Source organism: Theobroma cacao, chromosome 3, assembly GCF_000208745.1.
Source record: "Theobroma cacao cultivar B97-61/B2 chromosome 3, Criollo_cocoa_genome_V2, whole genome shotgun sequence".
Taxonomy (NCBI): domain Eukaryota; kingdom Viridiplantae; phylum Streptophyta; class Magnoliopsida; order Malvales; family Malvaceae; genus Theobroma; species Theobroma cacao.
The window spans coordinates 1,529,231-1,551,371 of NC_030852.1; the positions used below are offsets into that span (position 1 = coordinate 1,529,231).

Genomic DNA, 22,141 nt, shown 5'->3' on the forward strand with positions numbered 1-22,141 from the left:
AAATAAAAGAATTTATTATTAATAAAAAATTATTTATTAAATACATTTTATGATAATTTAAACCAAAATTAAAATTTATATAAGTGTTTGTTTGGCCTAACTTTTTTCTAGCTTATCTACCTCTTAAAAGTAAAAGTCAGGTCAAATATAAATTTTGAAAAATTCTTAAAAAAAAGTAATTTTTTTTAAATAATAAAATATTTAAAAAAAAAGAGTTTCAGGAAAAACTACTGTGAAAGGCTTTTTCTCCTCTTCGTTTAAAAAAACAAGAGAATTTTTATTTTTGTTCCAAAAATATCTTCATCTGTTAATAATAATTATAATATTACCCTCTAAAAAAATACATTCTATGATAATTTTAACTAAAATTATATCTTATAAAAAAAATTTATCAAATAACTATTATTTTTCATAAGAGTGTTATAATAGGTTTTAAATTAGAAAAAAGTCAGATCAAATCGGCTCTAAGTTATTTTGCTAAACACCTTATCTATAAAAAAGAGTTTACAAAAATAAATTTAACAAATAAATTTAACTTAATTTTAAAAATTATTATTATTTATAAAAACTGCATAATAATTTTTAAATTAAAAAAAAATCAAATCTAGCAAGCTCTTAATCTACTTCTATTGTTGGCAAGGCCTTTCCCAGCAAAGCCGTGTGTCATTTGTTTCCTGGGCTTTGTACTAATTTCTTTGGGCTTTTGGTTTTTGTAAGGCTCAAGTTTTCAGAAATAATCCTGCGGAGCAGCCCTGCACCCTGAAAATTGAATAACCCCAGTTTTGCTCAGACAGCCCCTAGAAAATTTGAAATTTACACATTTTACCAAGACATTTACGTTCTGATCCGAAGATTAAAATAATATTTTTATCATATTTTTCGATATTTATTTATCAATTTATACAAATTTTATACTTCACATATATAAAGTTAAAGGTCATCCAAGAGACATTGATACGTCTAGGTAACAATAGGTTATACATTATTGTCAATGTGAAAATAATAATTATATATTTACATTTTGATTTAAATAACTCTCTAATAATATTATTTAAAATGTAATTTTTTTTTTTAACTCGGGTAAAATAATTATACGTTCACATTTCGATTCAAGGATTTAAACAGTTTATCTTATCTGTCTTAATCGGATTTTATTTATCAAAAACAAAAAAAAGAGGGTAAAAATTTGAGTGTATGGCCAAGAAAACGAGAGAGACCACATGGATTTAAGCGTTAGCTTAAAATTCAAACCAAAAATTGATGGCCAAAAAAGAAAACAAGACATGTGCTTGGATAGGCAATTGAGAAGAAGACAGACGTTGTGGCATTCCCACGTTCCAAGACAGATGTCGTGATATCATGCAATCTCCCATTAATTAGTAACAACGTGATTATAATTATACGGAGGAATTTGACAAAAACAGAAGTAAAGTTTAATGAAGGAATCCATGCACATCGCCCACTGCACATTATTAGTTCACATCACGTCTTCTTCTAATTATTTGAGGTTCCTTATAGCGCCACGTTTTCCCGACATGGTTGCGTTTTTCCCGGCACACTATGGTGTAAAAAAAAGAGAAGAGAATAGTAAAGGTTAGTCTAATTTTTAATTAAAATCGAATTAATCAAAAAAATTCAATTAAGATAGTTTTATAAAGTCCGATTATTCGATTAATTCAGAACTAAACAAGATTAAATTGATTAATTCAATGGTTTTCGATATTAAAATTCTTTTGATGACTTGTTTGCATACAAACCATAATTCGATTATAATATTATAAAAAAATTTTGATTAATTTGATTATTACCGGAATTAATTGATTAAAATTTTATTTTTGATCGATTCGGTTAATTTTCACGACACATTCAGTAAATTCAATTAGTAATTAATTTGACTCAATCATAAGTGTGTGTATCCTCCGTTTAAAGAATCCCAATCCGAATCTCCTCTTACCCGAAAGCAAGAATTATTTTCCAATTTTTTGACTATTTTTCGAATAACATTATGTATGAGAGGTAATTGAGATTAAACTGTATATCCTACAAAGGGCATGTTCAGCTTTGAATACTTGGCTTAAGAATTCAACCCTACATTGTATTTTTTTTTTTCCAGGAAAAAACCTTGCTGTCTATGCCCAAGATCAAAGGGATTCTGCCTATGAGGCCCTAACTGGCTTGGAAAGGAGGTGCAATTGTCAAGAAGAGAGAAAAAGCAATTAAACAAGTGTTTGGAGCCGAAAGAAGAAAAGTAAATGAGGCTATTAACCTTGAAAGAAGGGAAGGAAGAACATTCCAAGAAACAAAGAGAAAGCTAGTGGGAATGTGTGTATAATATATATAGTTTGATCACCATTGAAAGGGGAAAAGAACATGAAGCCACCAGGTCAAAAAGCAAGTAAGAAAACACCAAAAAGAATTAAGGGCCGGCAATTGGCAATTGGCAATTGGCAATTGGCAATTGGCAAGTCATTAAGGAAAGAATTACTTTCATAAAGTACATGAAAATATATTGGATTCATGTATTGGTATAAGGATTAATATATGGAGTACCTTCCTTTTCATTTTATTATCTCTTGAATTGTATTTTATGCTTTCATGGTGGAAAAAGAGAATGATCCAATGGTTTGACTAACCCTTTGATTGGAAACCCTTTTTTCCATTGGGATTGTCTCTCTAATTGTTACTCAATTATTGTTAAACAAAAAAAAAAAAGCAATCAATCAAAGTAACCCTTTTAGCTTTGTCCATATTTTAAAAATGTTAATGGAAGTGTGTTTTATGTTCACCGAATAAAGATAACGAAAGGTATACATTTATGAAGTAAAACTCTATAATTAAGTAATCGTGTATAAATTTTATAAACCGACAATACATCAAATAAAAACCCGATAATGAACTATTTTGGAGTTTGATCCTCTAGCTTCTTACTTCTTTTCTCTTAACAAAGTTGCAAGGATTGCAAAGAGCACTGCATCTATTTATAAATATTATCCCCAGAAGTTCTTTACTTTCTTTTTGAAGAAGGAACATTCCAAGGGATACGACAGTGCCAGCTTTGAAAAGGAAAATCAAACTTACATGCATTATAGATTATAGATTATATAAAAGTCAAAAAGCAAAGACGGAGGTGCCAGTTTTATGTGAATTAGTATTGTAAATGTGCTTTATTTCTTATAAAAATTCCAACAGTCATATAAAATAAAAGTACTGGTAAAATAATTATAACAATTATAGACTAAACAGTAGACTAAATTAGTGAGATTAGATTACGATATTGTTAGTTTGATACATCATTCTTTTTGTACAAATTTATAATTTGAAATATAAAGCTTTTCTTCTCGTAACAAGTAAAAAGAAAAAAAAAAAAACACATACGAATTAATATACAACTCAAATCTCCGTAAAAAAATTTTGATAGCATGGAATCGAGATTAGTTTTGAGATTAGAATAAAGTGAAGTTGAGATCATACTTGCATGTCTAAGTAAGTTTAATGATATGATAAAAATTATCTTCATTTCCATACAATAAACATTTTGCCCAGAAAGTTGCCTGTTTTCAAATCTAATTATAGATTTTACATGATATCTTTCAATAAACTTAGAGCATGGTTATATATATGAAATTTATGAGTAATATTCAAATACTTGATCAATGAAAAAATGGATAATAATATTACATATGACTATTTTCACTTATTAATTAGTCTCACTCGTCTCATTATAATTGTTAATTAGTCACTGGTAATTTATTGGTTTCATGATAAATTGTAGTATAAATTGTAGTAATAACATTTTTCTCTCAAAATATCAGGATCCTATCCTAACTACATCTTTGAAAATTCGATAGACACATTCTTTTTATATATAAGAGGAAACATTACGATTCTAATTTAATATATTTACTCAAATCTCATCCACACTTATCACTTGAGTTAAGTTTAAAATAACTCAATTATTCATTTTTTACGTCTATTATTATGCAATATCCTCACCTTCTTGTTCAGCCAAGATCCCGGCACATCGGATGATTTTTTTTTTTTTTACCATGGTGTAAACCTCACCATCTTTGTACATGGAAAAAACAGTACCATCTTTACAGAGCCAAGCAGTAGAGAGTGAAAAAGGGCTTGTTGTTGTAGCCATTGAAGACTGCATAATGGCTTGTCCATGTGACTTGGTTTAGCAGTATTTGGATGGGTTAATTGGGGGGAAAAAGTGGAAAGCTAAACAAGATTTCCTTTTCCTTTTCAAGGCCTTTTTTCTCTTGTTCCTTCCATGTGCTTTCTGGGTATAAAGTACCATTGTAAGCACAGAAGGCATCCATCCAAGAAAATCCAATATTTATGTATATTTATATTATGTTTGGTAAGAAGGAAAGAAAAGGGAAAGAAGAGAAAAATGTATTGAAAGATCAAAAAAAAAAAAGAGGAAGAAAATAAATAAGGGTATTCTTTATTTATTTTTATTAAATAAAAGATGAGAAGGAGATTATTTTCTTTTCACTATTTTCGTTTTTAATTTTTTCTATAATACTTGAAAAAATTTAAATAAATTCTTATTCTATTATTATATTTAATTAAATTTATATATTTTTATTTTAAAATAAATAAATTATTATGATTAATAATTAATTAATTATTATTAATAAAAATACTATTTATCATTTTATGTTTATGTCACGTGATAAAAAATAAAAAATAATATTTTAATTAAAAAGTAATTAATTATTAATTATAAAAATTTATTAATTTATTTAAATTTTTACAAATAATATTATATTTTAATTTTTTTATATCAAACATTATATTAATTTTTGAATATAGATATAAATGACGTGACGGTGATGTGACAAAACAACAACCTAAACCGAAAAGTGAATTCGAGGCTAAAAGTAAGAACCAAGCACTTGTGATCACAATATGGCAGGCACAATTGAAATTTTATTGATTGATCTATGCAACTAATGTGCTATTGATTATGGGATTCGTTCACATATGATGATGATTTGATTCTTTTAGACCATTTTAAAATGGATAAAAGGCTAATAAATTTTATAAAATGTGTAATTAAAAATAATTAAATAGATATTGAAATTTGAAAATCGAACTGATATTTTAATAATTAAATTTTATTAAATGAATGATGCAAATAAAATAGATTTAAAAATCAATTATTTTACTGTTCTCAACAAATATATCACCGTTTTACTAATTCTTAATAGTCTATTATTAGCCGATTCCATGAAATTTACCAATATATTATTATATTTTTACTTTGAATTTTATTTAATTAACTTTAATAAAAATTTAATTCACTTCTTAGTTACTATAGAATCATTATAAAATTTAATAAATATTTGATTAATATATTAATCATTGATCTAAATGCTTGAGTATAATTTAAAATTATTAAAAAAATTAAAAATTCAAGTAAAAATCTTATTTAAAAAAGGTATGCCATGCTCTATATTGTTGTGTGAGACAAGTTGTAATAAATTACTACTAGTAGAGGTAATGATAGAGGATATGAACATAGAAAAGCAGTAGCTCCACTTTTTGAGTGGGGTTGCCTTGTCACTTCCTCTTTGTTATCTATGACTCTATATATAAAGAGAAACTTCAATAGGATTTTTAGATGGTGCAACATGGACGGACGTTTTAGTAAAGAACTGTTGTAGGTTAAAAGAAGTGGTCAGTTTTTTCACGTAAATTTTTTAGAGGAAAGCTGTTTAACTTTGAGTGGATTGCATTATTAGTGGCTTGTATGGATGATGGGTCGTAAGTGATAACATTTGTTAAGTCAAATTCTAGAATATAGTAAAATTATATTTGTTTTTTATTTAAATAGAATATATTCTAAAATTGTTATAAATATAATAATAATCTTTTCACTTATTAATTTAACATGCTGTCAAAACAAGCGTTACTCTTTTCGTTATAGACTTATTTATCTTTATATGTGAAAAAAATTCTCATTAATTGATCTATTATTAATTGATTTTAAATCCAGTATCGTATTAAAAATTCAACATTAAATCTTTTCTCATAAAAGCTGTCCCACTCCATGGCTCCTTTAAACTACTAAAACCAAGAAACCATCCCCTCTCTCTCTCTCATGTGCCATCCCCTCGCCCCCTCACGTGCCTAGATTCCTAATTAGACACACTTGCAAGGTTTATTTGGGTCAAATAATGGCAAAAGCCACAGGCAAAGTCACAAGGCAGGCAATATGTTTTTTTATTTTGTGTGGAATACCCCATCTTCATATCATCATTTTGAGTTGTTTAAAAAAAAAAACACTCTTTAACCCCAAAATCATATTATTATTCTCACTAACTCAACATCACGTGATGCCTCTCAATTTTTTTTTTCATTTATTTAAACTTTTCATAGTGAAAAGAAAATCTTAATCTGAGAGAAAAAGGGTATCTGATTTTGTGGGTTGTTGCAGGTTCTGCTTCTGCCCCAAAATTCTGGTCTTGGGTTAGATCTTGAATTTGGACTGGATACAATTAATGGTTACAATATTTGATTTGGTGGGTTATAATTAAATTTATCATAATTTGATTAAATTAAAATATTTATGAGTAATATTATAAGGTTTTATAGTACAAAGGGACCATGTCATAGATCTCATCATGAAACAAGTAGAATTTTTTGGAGTGGGTTTACATTGCATTTGAAAAAGAAAAGAAAACCCAATTTTTTTTGTATTTATTTGGATTTGGATCCATCCCAATGAACCAAAAACCTTTAATTTAGGTTTAGATCTTAGGGAATTAAAGTCATTTTTACAACTCAAAGAACACGTATTGCAGCTTTATTCTTTTTACACAAATTTTTGCAGCTTTGGAAAACCCTATAAAGTGTGATTTTGGACAGTGATTAAGTAAAACCTTTTAGTTTCTTTAGCAGATGACACTGGCATTCTGCCAAAAAACCAGAAATTAGCTTTTACCCCTTTGGAATCCAAAGTTCAAGTATGAACTTCCTCAGTCTGGTTTCTGCAATTTTGTATCAATAAAATAGGAACAACTGCAAATGCTTCAGGTAAAGAAAAAGTAGATTTCACCATACCCGGTTCATCTCTTCCATCTATGGACTATGGCTGTGATTTTCAGCGTTTTAACCGAGGGGATGGTTATCATTTTTAACCAATCATCCTGGGACAGAAGAGAATTTACCACCTGTAAAACAGGGGTTTCCATCTGCTACTCCTAGTTGGCTGATTCAAGACTCTCAGGACAAAGCTGAGTCAGAATCCTCAAATGGTAATTGGATAAATATGGGGGCAATTAGCAGTATCTGTCTATCGATTTGGCCCAGAAATATTTATACCAAGTACCTCGTTTGTTATGAAAGATCCAAGAGAAAATATCAGGGAATTGCATAAGGGCATGTAAAGACATGAAAAAGTAGGCAGTTCCCACACTAGAAAAATGCAGACAAAGTCACTTACTCAACCACTTTTCTTCCCTTTGATTCAAATTAAAAAACAGTTATCCCGTTCTTCCCCCACCTCTCCTCCACCATAAACAAATGTTAAAAACACCCATCTAAAATTCCATTTCTCTCTGCACAGAACATCATGGCCTAGCTGTTTCTTGGATCCGGAGATTCTGGGACTTGCAAATTAGTTTATACAATGCGTTTCAAAAACACATAGCCCACAAGACATGATTTGGTTTCTCCCATTGTCCCTCCCTAGGCTCAAACCCTCCTTTCTGCTCCTCTCATTGGAGTTTGTAGCATAGCTGTAATGCCTGTAAATCCATGGACCCTCTTCCCCTCCCTATTCCTCTCTTTTTCATTTCTAATTCCCTTCCTTTGCACAGCTTTCGCGGTTAACCAACAAGGTGAAGCTCTTCTTTCTTGGAAGAGAAGCTTCAATGGATCCCCGGAGGCCTTGAGCAATTGGGATGCCAAGGATGAAACTCCATGCAAGTGGTTTGGTATCGTCTGCAACTTTAACAATGAAGTTGTGGAACTGGAATTGAGATATGTTGATTTAATTGGAGAAGTCCCTTCTAATTTCACCTCTTTGTCAACTTTGAACAAGCTGGTCCTGTCTGGAACAAACCTCACTGGTTCAATCCCAAAAGAGATAAGCACTCTCACCCAATTGAGCCACTTAGATATGAGTGAAAATGTCTTGACCGGTGAAATCCCAAGTGAGCTCTGCAGCTTGCTTACGCTTGAACAACTCTATCTCAACTCAAACCAGCTCAAGGGCTCGATACCAATCCAAATTGGGAACCTCACAAGTTTGAAATGGCTAATCCTATACGACAATCAACTCAGCGGTGAAATTCCCAGCACCATAGGCAACTTGAAGAATCTTGAAGTGATTCGAGCTGGTGGCAACAAGAACCTTGAAGGCCCTCTCCCGCAAGCAATAGGCAACTGCACCAGTTTGGTCATGTTAGGCCTAGCTGAAACAAGCATCTCGGGTTTTCTCCCTCCAACTCTAGGCCTGCTGAAGAAGCTTCAAACCATCGCAATCTACACAGCTTATCTCTCCGGCCAAATCCCCCCCGAACTCGGGGACTGCACCGAGCTACAAAACATCTACTTATACGAAAACTCCCTGGCTGGATCAATACCAAGAAGCCTTGGCAATTTGAGAAATCTTCAGAGCTTGCTGCTTTGGCAAAACAACTTGGTAGGAATCATTCCTCCGGAGCTTGGAAACTGCAACAAACTGTTAGTCATTGATGCTTCGATGAACTCATTAACCGGAAGCATTCCTCAATCCTTCGGAAACCTGAAATCGCTCCAGGAACTTCAGCTGAGCGTCAACCAAATCTCGGGCGAAATCCCTTCCACCCTCGGGAACTGTCGCCAGATGACTCACATCGAACTCGACAACAATCAGATCACTGGAACAATACCTTCGGAATTGGGGAACTTGACGAACTTAACGCTCCTGTTTCTCTGGCAGAATAAGCTGGAAGGCAACATCCCGGTCTCCATTTCCAACTGCCAGAACCTGGAAGCCGTTGATTTATCTCAAAACAGCCTGACGGGTCCCATCCCCAATGGAATCTTCCAGCTCAAGAAACTCAACAAACTGTTGCTTCTCTCCAACAACCTGTCGGGAGATATCCCGCCGGAGATCGGCAACTGCTCCTCTTTGATTCGGTTTCGAGCCAGCGATAACAAAATCACCGGATCAATTCCTATCCAGATTGGGAACTTACAGAACTTGAATTTCTTGGATCTCGGGTCGAATCGATTGACCGGGTTTATACCGGAAGAAATATCCGGTTGTCAGAATTTGACTTTTCTTGATCTGCATTCCAATTCTGTTGGCGGAAACATGCCGGTTAGCTTGAGCAAGCTTGTTTCACTTCAGTTCGTTGATTTCTCTGATAACTTAATCGAAGGGACGCTGAGTCCGAGTCTCGGTTCATTGAGTTCGCTCACAAAACTAGTTCTTGGAAATAACCGATTCTCTGGTTCGATCCCAAGTCAACTGGGGTCCTGTTCGAAGCTACAGTTACTGGACTTGAGTTCAAATCAGTTCATGGGGAACATTCCGGCAAGTTTGGGGAAGATTCCTGCGCTTGAAATCGCTCTCAATCTGAGCTGGAACCAGCTAACCGGCAAGATTCCGGAGGAGTTCACGGCATTGGACAAGCTCGGGATTCTGGATATATCTCACAATCAACTTGTCGGAGATCTTCAAAATCTCGCCGGGTTGCAAAATCTAGTGGTTCTTAACGTGTCGCATAATAACTTCACAGGGCGAGTGCCGGACACTCCCTTCTTCTCGAAGCTACCACTCAGCGTCCTTTCGGGGAATCCTTCGCTCTGCGTCTCCGGAAATCAGTGTTCCGCCGCCGAATACGGAGGCTCCTCGTCTAAGCGCACGGCGGCACGCGTGGCGATGGTGGTGTTGCTCTGCACCGCTTGCGGTCTCCTCCTGGCGGCGCTCTACATCATCATCAGCTCCAAAAAGCGAAGCAGCGGTCCTCATCATGATTGCGACATTGACGGAGACGCTGACCTGGAAATGGGCCCACCATGGGAGCTGACTTTGTACCAGAAACTCGACTTGTCAATCGCTGACGTGGCAAGGTCCCTGATGGCTGGCAACATCATCGGCCGGGGTCGAACCGGCGTCGTTTACAAAGTCACCATCCCGTCCGGATTAACCATCGCCGTCAAAAGATTCCGTTCATCCGACAAAGCATCAGCCGGCTCATTTTCATCCGAAATTGCCACGTTGGCAAGAATCCGACACCGCAACATCGTACGATTACTGGGTTGGGGAGCCAACAGAAAAACAAAACTGTTATTTTACGATTACATGGCAAATGGTACTCTGGGTGCGTTATTACACGAAGGTTGCGGAAGGGAACTGTTAGATTGGGACATCAGATTCAAGATTGCGTTAGGCTTGGCAGAAGGGTTAGCTTATTTGCACCACGACTGCGTGCCGGCAATCTTACACCGTGACGTGAAGGCTCATAATATCCTGTTGGGGGACCGGTACGAGCCCTGCTTGGCGGATTTCGGGCTTGCCAGATTGGTGGAGGATGAAAATGGTGGCTCGTTTTCGGCCAACCCAGAGTTTGCGGGGTCCTATGGTTACATGGCACCAGGTAAGCATGATGGGTCCTAATTCTTCTTCTTCTACGTTTTTTTTTTTTTAGAAAATTGATCATGTTTCTGTTTCAATGAGATCAATTTTGGCTTTATGTCAGAATCATGATTAAGATGCTAATTGGGGAATAATATCTTTTATGATTATTGATTATGGTTGTGGGGGATGAGACAAATATGGGATTATGTCTTGATTCAAAGGGTTGATTGAGACTTAAAGCAAAGATTTCACTTAATTTTTGCGTTATTAGGAGTTCAACTACTGTCCAAGCTCTTGGAATTTAGGTGATGATGAGGTGTTTAATTAAATACGTAGTGGAGATAAATCAGTGGGTTTCAAAAGCTTCCTTGTTGCTCTTTTTTTTTTGTTTTGGTTTTGAGTTATGACAATTTTGCAACTGTTACAGCCACACGCTCCTTTGATTGGAAGTTCATTGTACAGTTTTAGCTTTCAACTCACAACTTTCATGGCTTCTGTTTGAAAAAGATAAAAAAGTGACCAGCCAACTAACAATTTCACTGTTCTGTCTCTGCTGTCCTGTTTTGCAATGATGCATTGCATGCCCTTTTTCCTGTATCATTTGGCGTGTTATTCCCTTGTCTATCTGATCTAATAACTTGTTTATTAAATGGTTTCTGCAGAATATGCTTGCATGTTAAAGATCACAGAAAAGAGCGATGTTTATAGCTATGGAGTAGTCTTGCTGGAGATCATAACGGGAAAAAAACCCGTAGACCCATCATTCCCTGACGGCCAACATGTAATCCAATGGGTCCGAGATCACCTGAAGAACAAGAAGGACCCAGTAGAAATCCTTGACCCTAAACTCCAAGGTCATCCAGACACTCAGATACAGGAAATGCTCCAAGCGCTAGGAATATCATTGCTTTGCACAAGCAATCGCGCAGAAGACCGGCCGATAATGAAAGATGTCGCGGCATTATTGAAAGAAATTCGACAGGAACCCATGGTAGGCACCGAGGCCCACAAGCCGACGAGCAACTCCTCAAAGAAGATAGAAACGACTCCTTCGTACTCGTCATCATCAGTGACCCCAGCTCAATTGCTGCTCCAGGGGTCCTCTCAAAGCTCTCTGGCTTATTCTTCTTCCTCAGCAAATTACATCCCAAGAAGCCAATAACAAAAGCCTGTCTTCTTCCATCAAAATTATTCATTGTATAAAGGTAGCAAGTAGCGGTTAAATGGTGTTTTTCCGGATTAGATTTTGATAAGATCAAGATGGAACCTGATCATGAGTGTATAGCTAGCAACTTGATGACTTAATTTCCTTAGAGCAATGAAAGCATTTCCCGCATTTGGGTTTCTCCTTTTACACCTAATTACATGGCATTTTCATCAAAATGCAAGAAACAGATGCAAAACAAGAAAAGGCAGATAATGACGTAGGGGAACATGGAAATGCTGCTTGGACGTGAAGTCATTTTCTATAATTTTCTGTGGAAACCATTGATCTTAAAGGATGTGTGCTGTATGGCGTCTGCAAGGTTTATAAAAGGCGTTTTCGAGAATGATTTTTCACTCCCTTGGGAATGAGGAAAGGAGGGAGAGGAGGAGGATGTGTGGCTGTGAGGAAATGTCGGCAATGATTAGCCTTCCCAATCTCTCTCTCTCCTTTTCTCTCTTTCTCTTTCCATGTATAATTGTTTTTAAGGATAAGGAGAGGACGCCTTGGAAACCCATCAAGGTCCCCACCATGTGAGATGGATGCAACCTGCTAGTACAAGAATTATCAACATTTTGATAATGGAATATTGGGGATGTGATCATGTGAAAAAACAAAGCTTCTAGCTACAACTACAAGCAAAACGAGACATCCCTTCAAATGTTAAATCAATCTACAAATTTGCATGCACTTTCGATCAGTACGTTTGGTTGGCTGGCTGGCTGTCTGTCTTTCTCAAATAACTTACTCATCAGCTTCGGAGACTGGTTATGCATCCAAATTCCAAGCAACCTTTTGATCATGTCAGTCTTGGTTAAGTTTAATTAGCAGCAGTTGGCAAATTCACACCCATGCATCAGCTTTCGTCTCTTCCTTTTCTAATCAGATGCAAATGAAAAACTTCCAGGAAGTTTTCTGACAGTAAAATCAACATTACTACTACTATTTCCTAATGCAGCAAGAGAAATCAAGTTAAATAGCTACTTCAGCACCTGATTTGCATTTACCTGCCGCATGTGGTAAAGCTGACAAAAAAATCCAGAGACTTTTACAACCTAATGGAGCCCTCATGGGAGATTATCATCTGGTGCGATGGGCCTGATTCGCGAAACAAAGAACAAGACCTCCTGGAAATAAACCATGTATTCTGATTTGTACCAATAAAGAATTAAGAGAAGGAAAATAAACCATTTACCATATATTTTGGGAAACTGGGAAGAAGAAAAGGCACATCAAAGATTTCCAACATATCCCGCAAGGACATGATGAATGCTGTATTTTGTTAGTGAGGAAATCTAAAGGTAAAAAGGTCCACCACATGCAGCAGGGGAGGCGATCCCACATCACCCCATAGGTCATCAAGTCGAAAGATAGGGGCAAAGGACGGACTAATGATGGATCACTTTCAGCACAGCTTTGTCATTATGACCATTGGTTCAGCAATTTATAGAATCAGAAGGTGAATCCTCAGGTTTTCTGCTCTGTAATTTTTTTCACCATGAAAACAATAATAACCCTTTTCTGCTTACCAGGATATGTTTGGTCCTAAAAAAACACACAACTTTCTAATCTCCTGATTCCTTACCTTTTGATGTTAACATCACATTTTCCAGGGCAAGGTTTAATGGCCAACAACTCCGTTCTTTAGAACCCCATCCCATGTGTAACAAGCGCTGCAAAGTGGTAGAAAATTTACTACGTACAGATTGATTGCTGTCAAGAATGTTTGTCGACAGAGTCGTGTCAATTTCAATTGCTCTAAGTAGCCTCTAACCATTCTTAAACGATGGTACAAAATCTTGCCAATTAGATGCCATTCAGAGATGCTTTATTTGACTGATTCAACCCAATGTCAAGGCTATGGGCTCAAACGGTTAAGCACAGCCAATATCCAATGGCACCATAGCGGGCCTTAACCAATTCAAAGAAACCAAACCAGAATACCAGTGTACAATAGCCAAGATAGATCAAGCCTTGCTCAATATGATAACGCACTTCTAATCAGAGACCATAAAATTCTTAAATGACAATAAACATGGAAATAATTAGAAACTAAAATAGAATGCCAAACACTAGTTCTTTCATAATGAACATATCACATGGACTATATTGTTGTGCAACTGCATGTTACAGACTGCATACCTTCAAAATGAAATGGTTTCAATTCAGCTGTACAGATCATCATCATCACCAGCAGCTGCGGCAGAAGAAAATGGGTCTGATGCTCCTCTGGTGGCATTTTCTCTTCTTTCTGGAAAACGAAATCCAGAACCAAATACATGGGATTGCTGCTATATCTGAGGAAAGAGCTGGTACTTCCTGATATCTCATTGCTAACACTTCAGCGAGCATGTTTTATTGATTCCTCAAAGTGCTGCCTTTTATATCAGCAACATCATCAATTTCATCTTCTTCAATTTTTTCAGGGTTTTCTCTCTTCTTTTTCTCCCTCCCAGGATCCTGACATCCCCAGCTAGTAGCATGAAAACAAAACATACACATAAAACTCACATAGCAGAAAAGAAGAGAACGAAAATATAAACAAAAGATTAATAATTGTATCCAACTTGTGTGGTACCAACAAATATCTTTAGCCTATGTACTTGAACAACTTGAGATTTCATGATTAGGCATGCTTATGCAAATATGTTAGGCATTTCATGCTGAAGGATATATCTTACCTTCTCAATACTTCCTCTAATAGCGTATTTTGCAGTCACACTGACATATTCACCAGGTTACAATAGTATCTGGTGCAACAACATGATATTCACCAGGCTACAATACTTTCTCTGTAGCATATTTGTAACGGCTGTAATAGGCTCTCCTTCCCAGTTTACAATTGTATCTGGTACAACAACACGAGGGTCTGTGTCGATTACTTTAAATTCAGCAGTTCTTATTGCACCTTTAGCTATGAAAATGTCACCTTTTCTTACAGGTGGGTAATCTTCCAGAAAGTATGCTATTGAACCAGGAAGCAACGGTTACATAATGTCAGAATAATCTAATAATTAAGAGAAACAAAAGGTAAACAAAAAAAAAAGAGAATGAAATAGATTTCTCCTTAAAGGAGGAAAAGTATAAAATAAAACTTACACTGCAGAAATACACCTAGGTCAATAGTTAAACCATCACTTGTATCATCAATTGGAAGGATATGAACTGGGTTCCCATGCTTCACATAAGGACAGTGATGAAGAACAGACACAACATCCCAAGGTGTACTCTTAGATTGGATCTTACAACCTTGATCATTCTAAATTTTTGTCCTTCACATTGTTCATCGGCAAGAACAATGCAAACTGTGTCCCTTCTCTTCTTACCCTGAACCACAAAAAAGAAGATTAGTAGATTCTCCAGTTAACAGAAGTATATCTAACACCAAGCAGGGTAATAAGAGATAACACTCACCTCTATTAAAACCGTATCTCCTCAGAAAAGCTGAAGCTTGTCCATTGCATTAGGGTGCATGGCAACCAAGGAATTATCATCATCGATAACTTCATCAACAATAAGATGGTTGGGAGACTTCTTGCAGTCGAAAATTGTGGTGGAGGAATCCTTTTTACTTAATTTCCTGATTCATAATATCACAGAAATTATGCCACTGAAAAGGGTTGAACCAAATAACATTTACCAGGACAACCTCAAAGTAAGTTTTGCAAACAAGCAAACAACTGATTCCCACTAGAATATGTAGTAAGAAGGGATCACTCCATATCCTTCCAAAACAAACATTATTACACACCAAACTGCTGCCAAAACAGAGTATTATATCCTCAAACAGACAAGGATGATCACGTTCAGGAGAAATCATCAATTCATGATCATCCAAATACATACTAACATAATTGTTCATCATATGTAAAATATAAATGATCATAATTTAATTTATTTCCCTTAACTACGTCTGTTTGGAACCAGAAAGCAACCAAATTTCATTAGAAATCGATCACCAAACTAAAGAAAAGCCAAATTCAAACGAATATAAGCACATTTATCATAACTTCGACTACAAAGTTTCATCAAAGCTCAAAAAGGAATAAACTTTTATTCTTTTTCACTCCAGAAGTGTAAAAAAAAAAAAGACAGATATGAAAACCAAATGAAAAGAACAAGTAAATAACACTTACTGTTCAGCAGAAGAAGGTGGTTTGGCACCCTTCCGAGGCTGAATAGCATGAATCCGCCATGTCTTCTAAAATTAACCCAGCACTTCAGTTTAGAGCACGAGCAGGAGTGTAGGAGCTGCGGCGGGTGGGATATTTTGTTTGCCACCTTCATTTCTGTGGCGAGCGTCCGTACACGACGACTTTTCCCAATTATCATTTCCTAACCTACGCTGAGAAGCCACGTGGCTTTTTCTACGTTTAAACTGAAAATGACATTTCGGGTTTAACGCACGTGTCCAACTCAACTCAAAAACCACTCGGAACTAGTCCTGAGTGATTCCCTTTGTCTGAAGATCATAATTAACTGAGCCGTCAAGGAAAACAGAGGCAAAGGGAAAATGGGTATAAAGATTGGGGGGCAGATTGAGAAGGTAAATGGAAGAGAACTTTCCTATAGTGAGTTTGCTGAAAGATACTTAGCCAAAAACCAGCCTGTGGTTTTAACTGGTTTGATGGATGATTGGGGAGCTTGCAAAGACTGGGTTTCCTCCAATGGACAACCTAACCTCCATTTCTTCTCTACCCATTTTGGTAAATCCAAAGTTCAGGTATTTATTCTTTCTAAATTTTGCATCTTTTTTGTTTTTTTAATTGTTTTTAGGACAGATTGGTGTCAGTTTCACTCGTTTTGGATTCTTTGTAGATTTGGGGTTTTGGCTGTTTGATTTAATTCCCTTGAATTTATGTATTGTGTTCATAGGTTGCAGATTGTGGTACAAGGGAATTCACTGATCAGAAAAGGGTAGAGATGTCTGTTTTGGAGTTTGTTAATCACTGGCTTCAGGGTTCTGTAGAGGACCTTGATGGTAATGGTAATGGCAAGTCGGTGCTTTATTTGAAGGACTGGCATTTTGTGAAGGTGCCTTATAAGCTTTTGATAATTACTATTAACTTGATGATTGTTTCATGGTGGTTCCACTCTTTGTTCACCTCTAATCTTCCTGATTGTCGATTCTCAAGCAATATTGTTTTGAGAACTCATATATCATTGCAGTTTGTTAAAAACAGTTTGTTAAAACGCTAAGCTTTTTGGAGTGTACGTTCACCCTCTTTATTAGAAATTGTTAGTGGGAATGAAAGTTTTCTAGGTATGTGGTAGAGTTTCCTAGAGTTTCATTCTAATTGCACATTGCAATATGTCAGATTGTTAGAAATCAGTGCACTTGGATGTATTTATGTGAACCATCAAAATGTACTATTAACTCTAAAGATGCAGTAGCATATGATGGAAGTCTTGGAATCTCTTGGTGAACAGAATCATAGACATCTAGGTTTTTTGCCCTAATTATATGTGAAACAAAGGAGAAATATATGTCAACTTACAAAACTGTTTAGGTAAGATTTGAAGAGACTAGATTTCTCAAACTATGAAATACGTTAATGTGCCGTTGTGGTCATTGTTGTTCTGGCATCATGTCAAATTATCTGCCCTCCCTTTTCTTTTCTTTTTTTTTTTCTCTTTGTTGTTGTTCATGATGATTATAATATTGCTGTTGTTTTTGTTGGTCATTTTGTGTTTGCTCCAACTTTACATATTTTATTTTGCAAAATCTTGTTCTTAACAAAACTAATAGTTATTACCCAAAACATGCCAATTTTGTGGATGCGATTAAGATTTTCTGTTATGCTGTATGTACATATGTTACTACAGCAGCTTAGTTGTCTTAGTCATTCATATCCTTTTCAATCTCTTTGTCAGGAGTATCCAGAATATCTAGCGTACAAAACTCCGGTGTTTTTTACTGATGATTGGCTCAATTTTTATCTTGACAATTATCGTATGCATGACGATCCAGACACTAACCAAGAGAATAATGATATATGTTGCTCTGATTATCGTTTTGTGTATATGGGAGCAAAAGGTCTGAGTATAGACGCAGCAATCTCTTTATCTCTGTGATTGGATATACTATAGATATATACCTCGTCAATAAAGATGCTTAGTTATTATTCTGTATCCATGAATATTTAGCCTAAAGGCAACTATCTAACTATTTAAATCTCTTGTGCAGGATCCTGGACACCTCTTCATGCTGATGTTTTCAGATCATATAGTTGGTCAGCCAACGTGTGTGGCAAGAAGAAGTGGCTTTTTCTGCCTCCTCTGCAATGCCATCTTCTGTTTGACAGGCATGCACAACTTCTTGCGCTATGTATTATTAGACAGGTGTATCTTTTGACATTTAACTTTTGTAGGTTTCTTAGACTTAGGGAAGGGACTTACTAAAAAACTGAAAGGGTATTTGACTACTAATTAGAACTATAACAACTGTTTCTTTGGCATTTATTGTTATCGTCGCTGGAACCCAAGAGAAGGGCAAGATGCAGTGGAGAAACCTGAAAAAAAGAAAAAAGAAAAAGCAAGAGGAGGCCTAGGAGGTGCTGGAGTTTGTCCTGCTTTGACACTTCAAAGGTGTGAAGGTGCTATAGAGGCAGAATAAAAGTAAAGAGTGTTTGAGAGATCCCTTACCTTGGTGGGATGTGCTCTTTTAAATAAGAACCTCAATGTCCTAAGAATTAGGGGTGATGCATGTGTGCTACCTGTCTCCTACGCACGGTGGGCCATAAATTAGCCTAGTATGCTGCCCGAACTTGTGACTAGGTACGTCTTGCCTTATATGGACCAGGTGGTTATGCAGCTCTCCTCTAGTGATTTTGGCCTAGGGTTCAGGTTTGTGGTCTTGATCCATATGCATTGTCACCTAATGGCAAAAACTATTGGAATGAGGCAAGAGAAAGATGAAAGTCATCAAGATAAAAATTTACCTGAATTGTTTTGTGGAGTTGTGATCACAAATGCCAATGATATTGTCTGTATTCTCACTTTCTATTATAGCCAATTGGAGCTGATTGCTGTTACAAGAAAGCACCTTCCACTTGTCGCATGTCTTTAGGTTCATTGTTTCTTAACTGCCATTGTATTTTACTTCAGGAACATGAAAAGCTCTGTCTATAATATCTTTGATGACATTAGTGAAACTAAATTCTCTGGTTTTAAGAAGGTAACCCATCATTCTAGAGCTTCAAATTGTAATTGTAATTTCTCTCTGCTGAACACCTTAGTCATATGTTCTTATGTTCATATTATGTGTAGGCAATCTGGATGGAATGCATACAGGAACAGAATGAAATTATCTTTGTGCCTAGTGGATGGTACCATCAAGTCCATAATCTGGTAACTAATTCCTTTTCTTTTTTGTGTTCTCTCCAAATATTGTCAATACTTTGGAGGTATGCAATTTAAAAATGTAACCAGTCAGGAGAATAGACTATAGAGTATGATAAATGAAAGGGAGAGAGGAAGGAAAGGACATTGGCTGATCAATTCTTTTAGGGTGGTTCTAACATAAAAAGAGGGGTAAAAGGCAGTTTTGCAGTCTATTAAATCATAGGTTCCAAAGCTCCTGCATCGCTGTAGTTTGCCTAAAACTCTAGTCCTAATTCAAGCCATAGAGATGCCATTATTTCCTAAATGATTTCTTTATAGATAGCCTTATTGCCTGTGCTGAATGGTAGATCTCCTTAAACATGTTCTCATAACATAATTTTTTTTTCAGGAGGACACAATATCAATAAACCACAACTGGTTCAATGCCTACAATCTCTCTTGGGTGGTAGGTGCAGTTACTACTGACTGGTATTTCACAAACATAAGATAAACCCAGTTCTTCTATGGAATATGAAATATGTCTTATGAAGTTATTTATTCTTTCAGTGGGATCTGCTATTAAGAGACTACAAGGAGGCCAAGGAGTACATAGAGGATATCAAAGACATCTGTGACAATTTTGAAGGTCTCTGTCAACGTAATCTTGCAGCAAACACAGGTATATCATTAATCTTGATAGGGATGCTAATTTACCACATGTTCAATGGCAGATTTTTCTTGGACCAAACTGTGTTTTCCTTTTTCCTTCTAGGTGGTTTTCATGGCTGAATCCTAACTTTAGTGGAATGTCTTATTGATTAGATACAAAAAGAATAACTACATCATCTAGTGCCATGTTATTTACTGATTTTCTGAAAAATTCTTATAGTTGGTACCACTAAAGAATTTCAAAGTCCTTGTGTATATTTTTGTGGATAACATGATTTGAGTTTGTTCTGCAACTTACCATGATAATTGATATGCCAAAATTGCAATTCTCTTTTTTTTTTTTTGAAAATTATAAATTGCAATTCTCTTTATAATATTTTATTTACAAGTTGGTCCTCTTTCTACAGGCATGAATTTTAATGACTTCTTCATCTTCATATCACGCTTTTCATTAGCCAATGTGGTGGAACTGTATTATATACATAATGAATCAAAGTCCAAAAGTTCAAACAGGCATTGGTCTGATATGGTGCAGCATTTTGCTCAAAACCTTGCATCTATGCGGAAAATAGCATTGAAGATGAAATCTGAAGGTGGTGTGCAAGGAAATCTTGGCATCCTGGATTTGAGAGAATCTCTAAGTGATCCTAAGTTTCTTAAACTATGCAGTGGTTTGGGCAGAATATATGCAGTGATCCATGAACAAGAGAATTGGAGCTGTACTATGAGGAAAGTTTTGATGGCTGAATTTGAGAATTATGGATCTCGAGTTTGTAGTCCTGAAGATCTTGTTAAATTTATAGACTATGCCGTTTCAAAACTTAGTGGCAATGGCACTGAACAGAACACTTTGCTGTCTGTGTTATATGATGCCCAGCCACGTCAGCAAAATTAGCACATTTTTTCCCCTCTATGTTGCAGTGGCTGTAAATGGCCTGTTCTCTAAGTTACATAGAGATGCATTTCTGTTATTGTGTGCTCTTCTCAGTAATCATGTATGTGCTTAATTCACATGTGAAGCTGAGAATCTAATGACTTAAGCATAACCAAAGTCAAATAGCATGTAGCAAACGATGGTTTTGGATCAAACAGCCTGGATACAGGGAAACTAGAGTTGCTTGAAAAATGCATTCTCTTCCTCTGTTACAAATCAAATGCCAGACCAGAAATTCTCTTTTCTGTGCTCGAGCCTGGCACTTCATGTCATCATTGCTTTGCAATTTGTGAGCAGATTCAAAATGACCCTTGATTTGATTAGACAAAACTGTTTCTCATTAGATTGTGAAAACAGTGCAAAAGTGTAAACATGTAGCCTCCTTTTTGTTTTCTTTGTAGTCAACTATACATGTTTTGGCTTTTGTTTTTGATAATGACTATCATGTTCTTGAGTTCTTGTCTAATGCTCTCCTTGTAAGCCTGCACTAAGGATTAGTAATGCTAATTAGTTACTAGAATTATGCTTGAATAAAGGGTACACTTTGATTGGAAAGCTTGAACCACAAATGTTAAGCTAGAAAGCTGTTGAAGATTATGAGAAGATTGAGGAAGCAAAAGGAAATAAATGGTTCACAAATTTCCAAATGAGAATAATTATTTGGGGATGCCACCGCACAAGCAATCTAAATGGCTAACACTGTAGCCCTCATCCTGTTGTCCCAAAATGTTACCTGGAGAGATTTTATTTGGTTAGATAGAATTAGATACACCATAACATCAATATTTGTTTATAACAACTAGTTTTTGCTGCATGTGTGTTGCATGTGGATGATTTGATGATATATGTTTATAACTGCAATGTTATCTGATATCTGTTCAAAGAGACACTAAACTATTTCCCAGACAGGTGTGGTCTAGGAAGAAGGATACTCATCAATGGAATAGCATTTTAAACCATATATAGGCATTAGAATCAAAGGAGTTTGATTATCATCTCTGTCATGATACCATGGTATGTCAGTGTTATTTCACAATTTTATACTGACATGCATATCCTAATGCAGTCCTACCTCAGATTGAGATCGTCTCTCCTAGAACTTAACTATTAAAAAAACAAACACTGGTTTCTTAACCAACAACTGATATCTCACTCTCTGGAATTATTTCCCTTGTAACTAAGAATATTAAACCATATTTGAGGCTGCTTTTCCTTTGTTTGCCTTCCTTCTAGCTGAAAATGCTTGCTCTATATCATTTGCAGGACCAGGATAAATGGCAAGTGCATTCGAAAGAAAAAGGGGATGGGGAATTCATGGCAAGTGCATTCAAAATAAGTTAAGTTTGTCCTTTTTCCAGGACTAGGATGCAGCCTGTCCTTGATATTTCACTTATTTTTGGGACATCGAAACCTGATATAGTTA

At 35.7% G+C, this 22,141-nt stretch overlaps 2 protein-coding genes and 1 long non-coding RNA gene across 9 annotated transcripts; 2 read left to right on the top strand and 1 right to left on the bottom strand.

Moving 5' to 3' along the window:
• On the top strand, positions 7,092-11,942 carry LOC18604021 (probable LRR receptor-like serine/threonine-protein kinase At4g26540). The gene is made up of 2 exons (XM_018117700.1): positions 7,092-10,607; positions 11,251-11,942. Exons 1-2 carry the CDS (start codon positions 7,760-7,762, stop codon positions 11,748-11,750), a joined length of 3,348 nt encoding a protein of 1,115 aa, XP_017973189.1. The 5' UTR covers positions 7,092-7,759; the 3' UTR covers positions 11,751-11,942.
• Positions 12,366-16,051, bottom strand: LOC18604022. 5 transcript variants are annotated; one of them, XR_001927166.1, is made up of 7 exons: positions 15,929-16,051; positions 15,207-15,372; positions 14,892-15,119; positions 14,474-14,757; positions 13,935-14,265; positions 13,378-13,465; positions 12,366-13,273 (listed from the first exon to the last, which is right to left on the bottom strand). It is a non-coding gene; the product is annotated as an uncharacterized LOC18604022 (long non-coding RNA). The 5 variants fall into 5 exon arrangements; XR_001927168.1 differs by having other exon boundaries at positions 12,366-12,890; positions 12,988-13,465; XR_001927167.1 differs by having other exon boundaries at positions 12,366-12,919; positions 12,988-13,465.
• Positions 16,178-21,184, top strand: LOC18604023 (jmjC domain-containing protein 4). 3 transcript variants are annotated; one of them, XM_007036314.2, is made up of 9 exons: positions 16,178-16,515; positions 16,668-16,826; positions 17,667-17,829; positions 17,980-18,097; positions 18,900-18,969; positions 19,062-19,142; positions 19,525-19,581; positions 19,683-19,794; positions 20,192-21,184. In XM_007036314.2, the coding sequence occupies exons 1-9, from the start codon at positions 16,306-16,308 to the stop codon at positions 20,677-20,679; spliced, it is 1,458 nt and encodes a 485-aa protein (XP_007036376.2). In that variant the 5' UTR covers positions 16,178-16,305; the 3' UTR covers positions 20,680-21,184. The 3 variants fall into 3 exon arrangements, with proteins under 3 accessions (XP_007036376.2, XP_017973190.1, XP_017973191.1); XM_018117701.1 differs by lacking the exon at positions 17,667-17,829 and having other exon boundaries at positions 17,980-18,134; XM_018117702.1 differs by lacking the exon at positions 17,667-17,829 and having other exon boundaries at positions 16,668-16,779.